The 7,519-nt window shown below is 29.4% G+C and overlaps 1 protein-coding gene across 2 annotated transcripts in view; it reads left to right on the top strand.

Moving 5' to 3' along the window:
* ergic53 (lectin, mannose binding protein ergic53) overlaps positions 1-5,388 on the top strand; it is a 47,278-nt gene extending 41,890 nt beyond the window's left edge. For both annotated transcript variants that reach the window (XM_076500217.1, XM_076500218.1), the window contains exons 13-15: positions 1,187-1,346; positions 1,998-2,104; positions 2,797-5,388. In XM_076500217.1, coding sequence (XP_076356332.1) covers positions 1,187-1,346; positions 1,998-2,104; positions 2,797-2,833 — 304 coding nt within the window. In that variant the 3' untranslated portion in view covers positions 2,834-5,388. The remainder of the gene's footprint in view (positions 1-1,186; positions 1,347-1,997; positions 2,105-2,796) is intronic.
* The last annotated feature ends 2,131 nt before the right edge of the window (positions 5,389-7,519 follow it).

The following is a 7,519-nucleotide window of genomic DNA, read 5'->3' on the forward strand; positions in this document are numbered from 1 at the left end:
TGTGTGTGATACTTCTTACTATGATATAGGTTCAGCTTGGTTAACTTGTTCAGGGTTACTGATGAAGAGTGGAATGCTTTGAAACTAGTATAACAACAACACACTTTGATCAAAGTGCAGTTTGAACTGGACATCCTTTGAACTTAGATTTAGTATTCTGAAAATTGTTTAGTTTTAAAGTTTATTATATCTACTATTGTGTGTCTATATAATGTGAAGAACTGAATAATTTCCAGTCACAATGTTTTCTTCATTTCATCCGTCCATTGTGTAGGTTGTTTGTATAGTACTGCAAATCATGTACACACCAACAGTAGGTTTGAGTATCACACAATACTTGTGTTTTTTATATTTCTGCATTTACTAATATCATAATTGATCTCATTATTTGGAAAAACTATAAAAAAGACAAAATGTGGATTTCTTCTTGTGATTTCACATGGAGTAGCAAACTTGATTGATACATAGTATTTATATCATAGAAACAGTTTGAATTTATTTCTATTTTCTGTATAATTCAGTGTCACAGCTATTATTTTTTGTTTTTCTGTTTAAAATTTAAATTCATTTTTAACATGTACCTTACTCTATGAAAGAGCTTGATCTAGTGGTTAGGACATTTGACCTGTGGGTCACATTTTTGATAATCAGTCACCAAACATGTTTTCCCTTTCAGCTGTGGGGTGTCATAATGTGATGGTTATTCCCATTTTTTCATTGATAAAAGAGTAGCTCAATAGTTGATTGTATGTGGTGTTGACCAACTGCCTTTCCTCTAGTTTATTACTGTAAAATTAGGAACAGCTTGTACATGTAGTCTTCAAGACAAAATTATGAGTAAGAGCTCTATGTTTGGTGTTCAACAATGATCCATCATAAATTAATATCATCCTCATTTCCAGACGCAGTTCGTAGTGAATTAAAATCAAACAAAACATACACGTATCATTGGCTGATAGAATAAATGTGGTTTCTATTAATATTATGCCAAGACATTTGATATTCTACACAAAGGTAACATTTTTCAAATGCTTGTCTCATTTATTTTGTGTGTAAAAAGTCCTTCAGTAATCTTTCATCCTCAGATTTTTTCCACAGAGTCTATGGAAAATATTTTGACAGATGTATTTTCATCTCAACTTCAGAGTTAGCTGACAGGCTTATGTTGGATTTATTTTTGCATTAGGGCATATGTTGTGGACATTCATCAACGAACTGGAAATATTATTGCTGCTCAGAAAACAGGTGGAGGTCAAGCATTCGAAGGCCATACAGTGCTGAATGAATTGAAGGATGGACTGAATATTGTAAAAAGAGATTTAGCTTCAGTGAATGCTAAAACACAGGTAGATATTTTTCTATGAGCAGCTATTTTTTGTGTTGGTTTTATTTATTTTCAAGATTATTAAAAAAATACATGAAACTGAAGGCTAGGTAACTTCTAGCATATTAGTAACATCAAATGTCAAACACTAGTATTACATTAGTAAAGGTTTAGTATCTTGCATGAAAAATATCTTAAGATAAAAAAAATTACAGTTACTCTTGTATAATTTATACTGTAGTTTTCAGTGTTTAAAGTTGTTTATTACCAACAATTCATCAGAAAAATTCTGAAATCCAAACTTTACTGAACAAAATAAAGTGATATAATCTTATCTTGGAGAGTGCACTGTTTAATTATTTGTACAAATATAATCTTTTTAGTATTCAAGATTTTTTCTCTTTTTTTAAACACTCAATTCCACAAGTATTTCCATCTTTCAGAAGCCTTTCCCAAACATCCAAGGTAATTGTAACTTGAAGCATATTATAGTGCAAATATAAACTGAATAATCCCCAAATTAATTGTTTACAGTAGTTTGTATTTAAAACTTGTGCCTGCCTGAAGACAAAATTTACTTCTGTTGGATTGAATTACTTATATTCTGTTATTTTGGTGGTTTTTGTGTCACTAGACTCATGGTATATTCTGACAGTGTATTTTGTTTTCTCAGGTAAACCCTTGTCCACCAGTGCAAGCAGTTAACTGTCTGACACCTGTTTACTTCTTTGTTTTTATGGGTGTTCAGTTGGCAGTTATGATAGGTTACATTATGTACAAGTAAGTTTTGTGTTTTATATTTAAGATGATTGTTTAGGTTTGATACTAATACTTTAAGTTTGGAAATGAACTCTGTAAAACAGGACAAACATTTAAAGCAACTTTAATTTCAGAATTTGAGTTTACAATTATAATATTTAGAAGTATAAAAATGCAAAAATTATATTTTACATCTACTATAAAATCTTTTCAAAAACTTTAATAATAATGCACAATTTTGACACTAGTTTGTAAAATTTCTTCAGTATTGGTAACTTTATCTTTTTGTTTTGTTTAGAAACATTGTACTTCTTAAATAGTTACAAGTAACTAATAAATATAATAATTTGTACATTTTTTTGAGGAAGGTGAAACTTTGTGCTAGTATAATATTACTATCTCTGTTAACTTATCCCAGTTAACTCGCTAATCCCAGTGAGCTAGCTGCCCACTGGCCTATACAGGTTCAGTTATTGAGGATTTAGGCAGATGTTGCTCTCTAAATTAAAGCAAAAAAAAATGTCAAGTTAAAAGTAGTCATTTTGAAGATATTGATGTATGAGATTGACATAACAGTTAAAGCTCCTTATCATAAGAAAATTCAATTAGTGTCAAGCTATTATTATATGAGCTGCATCTTTACTTCTGTTATATCTATTTATGTTTCTAATGGCATGTATTGCTATATATGTTGTTTTTTTTTATCCTTTCAGAAGTAACAAAGAAGCACAAGCTAAGAAGTTTTATTAATAAAGTTTTGATAATTTTATTTGTATTCAATGGGGATGGGAAATGATATGTATGTAAATGTGTTCTTGAAAATGTCTTCCTTCAAATCTGTACTGGTGAAAATTAAAAGGAAAGTATTTTTTGAGCTAAGAGTATAGATAAGAAAACATGCTGTAGTTGGACAGAGAAAGAGATGAAATAAAACAGAAACATTATCCACATACTTTTTATATTAAGAAGTAAAAGTGTTTTAAACAGTAAAATTTTTAATTTAATCCATTCAGTATTAAAAAAAAACAATTTTTTAATATTAATTTTCAGTTAGCAGGTTTAAGAGTTAGTAAGGTTACTAGTTGAAGATGTTTGTCTTGTAAGTCTTTGAGTTTAAAAACAAATAAAATGCAGTAACAAATTGTAGTACATTAATTTCCATTTCACTTTACAAAAGTAAAAATATATTTTGAACTAAATATTTATGCATAAAATTCCAGAGTTTGTAAAGAAAAAAAAATTATTGTCATGTTACAACAGTTTTAGTGAAAAAGACATTTTCTGTGGATAAAGTGTGAGGTTCATTGTATCTGATATAACACTACTATCGGGGGATGTTTTTTTAATTAATATCAACAAAGTTTTGCTGAAAATAAATCACTTGATAACACTGTTGAATCTGTTTTTATTTGTGAAAATACTTGTTGTCCATTGTATTAAAATTAAACTGCCCAAGTTAAGATTGAAGCTGCCATGTGGTTTAAGCAAAAAGGAATTTGTGCCTTTCCTTCATGAGAGATTTCATGTGAATAGTTAGTCCTAAGTAATTACCAGAAATTCACGTATCTCAGTCAAAAGAAATTCTCTGTTCTCTAAAATCTTTTGTTTGATCTGCAATACTCTTGAAATAGTTCGTGCAAGTCTTTTTATGAACATTTCTATAAAATAATTACATGTTTTTTGTTCTTGTAGAAGGTGGTTACAATATGTGATACTTAAAATACTTTTTTTTTTATCTTTCTATTGCTATTTAATGAATAATATTAGTAAATTTCAAAATTGTTATGTATTGTCTATATTCAATAAAAATGGGCTCCATGGTAAATGATAAAATTCTTACAGATGGTTTACAATTAAAGTTTTGATTTTGTAATGTGAGAAAAATTCAGACTAAAATGATGAAAAACAAACCTTTTAAACTGCTGCATATTTTTTATCTTTCTTTTTTTGTTGTAAGAGTGTAGGATGTGATACCATGTTACTCAGTTTTCAGGTTTTGTGTTTGACACGTGTGACTTACTGCTGCATTTTTTTTTGTTGTGTTAGAAGTTTAAATGAAATTTCAAACATTGTGAAGCAGTAAAATAAATGTTACTGTTGAAAGAGAAAAATAGTGTTAACATAAAGAAAATATACTGTGTTGTTAATACTAAATGTATTTATTTTTGAGACAATCACCGAGGAAAATAATTAAATAAAACACGTATGAGTGTGTGTGTGTGTTTCAGTTTGGTATATAAGTTTGAAAGTGATAAGCTGACTACATTTCTTTGGTTATCTCTCCTTTAAATAATACACCCTAGTAAGAAAATAAAATAAAAATAAAAATGTGCAACCTGTTGATTAAACATTCCACATTGTTTTTTTTTCTTTCTTTTTCTCTCTCTCTCTCTCCTTTTTCTTCTCAGAAAGTAGGTTTCAATCTACATGGAGACAAATTTAAATAATTTCAGTGTGTACCATCAAAGAATATTTCTCTTGGTTGTGTTTTTATGTACCATGTCTCTGATTTGCAGATCTGAGTTTTGCAATTTGTTGTGATTATTTTTTAAATCTCATAGACCAACTGTTTTTTTTTTTTATCAGAATATAATTTGAGGTTATACCTAATAACTTTTTTGATAAAATAAATGCAACTCATAAGCCATATTTAGCTGTAAGTTCTAAGTATTTAGTACTAATCTTTGAGAAACTTCATCAAAAGAAAAATCTTACTGGAAGGGCTGTTCTTTTGTGTTATGGAAACATTGCCCTGTTCTGTTTAAATTAGCTGTTCTAATAAGGCTAGTTGTGTCATTGATATTTCTATAATTTAATTGAAATATAATCTATGAATAGCATATTATAACCTAAATATTTGTCTCATCAATCTTTGTGTTTATCAAAATGTTTCAACTGGTTACAGCTAAACCATTGGATCAGGTGAGTTTTCAAACTAAAACTAAGTTACTCTCTATGTATATTTTATCAGTTTTCTTTGCTGTGAGAATACTCTTATTAAGATTTATCACTAATCATATCACTGTTTTGTTATGAAGTGTATTAACTATTTGGAAATGTTCTCCCAAAATAATTTTACATTCCAGTAGTTGAAAAAGGTGTTAGTTGTCCAATATTTAATGGATATTTTGATGAAATCGAGTGGATTATACCTGTATTCAATGTTTTCCTTGGTGTTTGCTAGTGAGGAAATCTCTGTTTTCCCAAATGTAATGTGTACAGCACTGGCTTTTAGATGTTTGACTAATAGTCAGATTGACTACCAGGGGTGTAGTAATGGTAATAAAAACGAAAGTGTAAGAGTGCTTGTTTTTGTTCTGGTGTTTTTATTCATTTTAGTTTTTCTCAAAGAATTATTTGCATACATGAATATTACAAAAAGTAATTGTGAGTAGCATACATAACTGGTCACTTATTGTGCTCACATACAAAGTATATTTACTTATAAAATCTGTTTAGGATTTGTCAAACAATTTATTTACACAATTATTTACTGATGTTAGTAGGTATAGGTTTCTCATACTTTATCATTTCTACATATAATGTTTGTTGGCAAATATGACGAGATATTAATAACAGTAAGTCATTCCACAAATAACTTAGTTGTTAATGTCAGATAAGATAAAAAGATTTCTGATTTGTTATTCTACAAAACTATCCAAAATAACTAGGATTTATACATTGCAGCTGTTCATGTCTAGCATCGTTAGTAGGGTGAACAAACTACTATTTTATTAACTAAAAAATGTATTACTAAAGGGATTGCTAAAACACCACAGCCAACATGGCCATAATTTTGCTTGAGCATTATTGATTTGATTTCAAAAGTGCATCAAGTTACTCAAAAGGGAGAAGTCTAAATAAACATAACAGTAAAAAAGATATTGATAGGTGTGAATTAATTAAAGTATTTCATACACTTAGCCTTCTGAGAATATGAAAAAGAACTACAGATGTTGCATTTTTCAAATCCTCAAAAGTATCTGACTCTCTACAAACTCCAACTATTTTTACTTAGTTAGTGGTTCTGTACCATGATTATACTGATCCTCTACTTAATTATCTTTGATTACTGGATCTGGACTATTCACATTGCTGCAGCCAAGACTTTCTATTTTTAATTTAGAGATTGCAGGTATTATTGTTTGGTCTTGTACCTGATTAGTCTGTTCTGCTACTCTAATTATTTAGAGAATCGGGGTTGCAAGCTTACAGTTGATACATCATGCTTTGGATGTTCACAATTTAGATTAACATTGTTTAAGAATATATTTGTGTGTGTGTGAAAATGTTTCGGATCACTGCCATACATATCAGCCCTCTATCTCTGTTTCTAACTGCGTGCCACATAACACAGGTTTCTATTGAGTTAACCATTTACATAGCTCAGATTTCTCACAAATGAGATCCTGGGGTATTACCATGGTAAATTCCATAGCAGACAGTCTGTTTTCACATTCATCAGCCTTGTGGGTTTCCAAACCATTAATGACTTGTAGAGATAAAAGCTGTCATATTATAGTTGCTGAATGTTATTATCAGATATTTATCACAGGTTATATAACTCTTTAACTTGGTCTTTATTTTATTATTATTTCACTCTTATATTTGAATAATAAAACTGACTTGGAAAGCTCATATTGCAGTCTTTGTTTTTTTGTATTATGTCATCTGATCATGCTTCAGCATTCCAAGTTCACTTCTCTTTTTAATTTTAATTCTTAGTTACCTTTGTGTTATTTCGTTTGATTTCAATTTTGCATTTTTTTATATACTCATTTACTCTAGCATTTTAAATTGGACACATATTCTAAAGTTACAAAAAAGGTTGCATTGTGTGTGAAATTGTTTGTATCCATCTTCATTTTAATAAAAGTGCCACAGTTAAGTCTATCTACACCCTGAAGAACTTGGAATTTTGAGTTTTGTGGGTCATGCAATATTCTTTTCTCTGAAGTGAGAATACCTCAACCAGAGATGCATAATTTTCTTGTGTTGTGACCTTCATATATTGTAATGACCTTGTTTCTGAACAACTGTTAAAATTATGTCATTCATATAAGAGAACCACAAGAGATAAGAAGGAATTGTGGACTAATATCAGGTATTTTTTTGAAGGAATCTGTATGAATTTCTTGGAAATCTTTGTTTAGATGTAAAGTGCTTTCTAGAGCTTAGATAACAATCTTTTTATGTAATGACCATTTGGCCACTAATGGAAGAACTCTCCCACTGTTTACATTTAACTATGACTATTGACAGGTTTGAATGGCCTGGAAAAAGAAAAATGAGTGCATTGCAGGCTAGTTGACTAAACATCTTATCTGAGTCTAAATGTATAGAAACTTCATGATTAAGTCTATTTATTGTTCTAAGACAAGACTATTATAATTTAGCTTCTGTTCTTCTAAATGCTGGTAGATCCATTGAGTCCTC

The sequence above is a fragment of the Tachypleus tridentatus genome, chromosome 4, assembly GCF_004210375.1.
Source record: "Tachypleus tridentatus isolate NWPU-2018 chromosome 4, ASM421037v1, whole genome shotgun sequence".
NCBI lineage: Eukaryota > Metazoa > Arthropoda > Merostomata > Xiphosura > Limulidae > Tachypleus > Tachypleus tridentatus.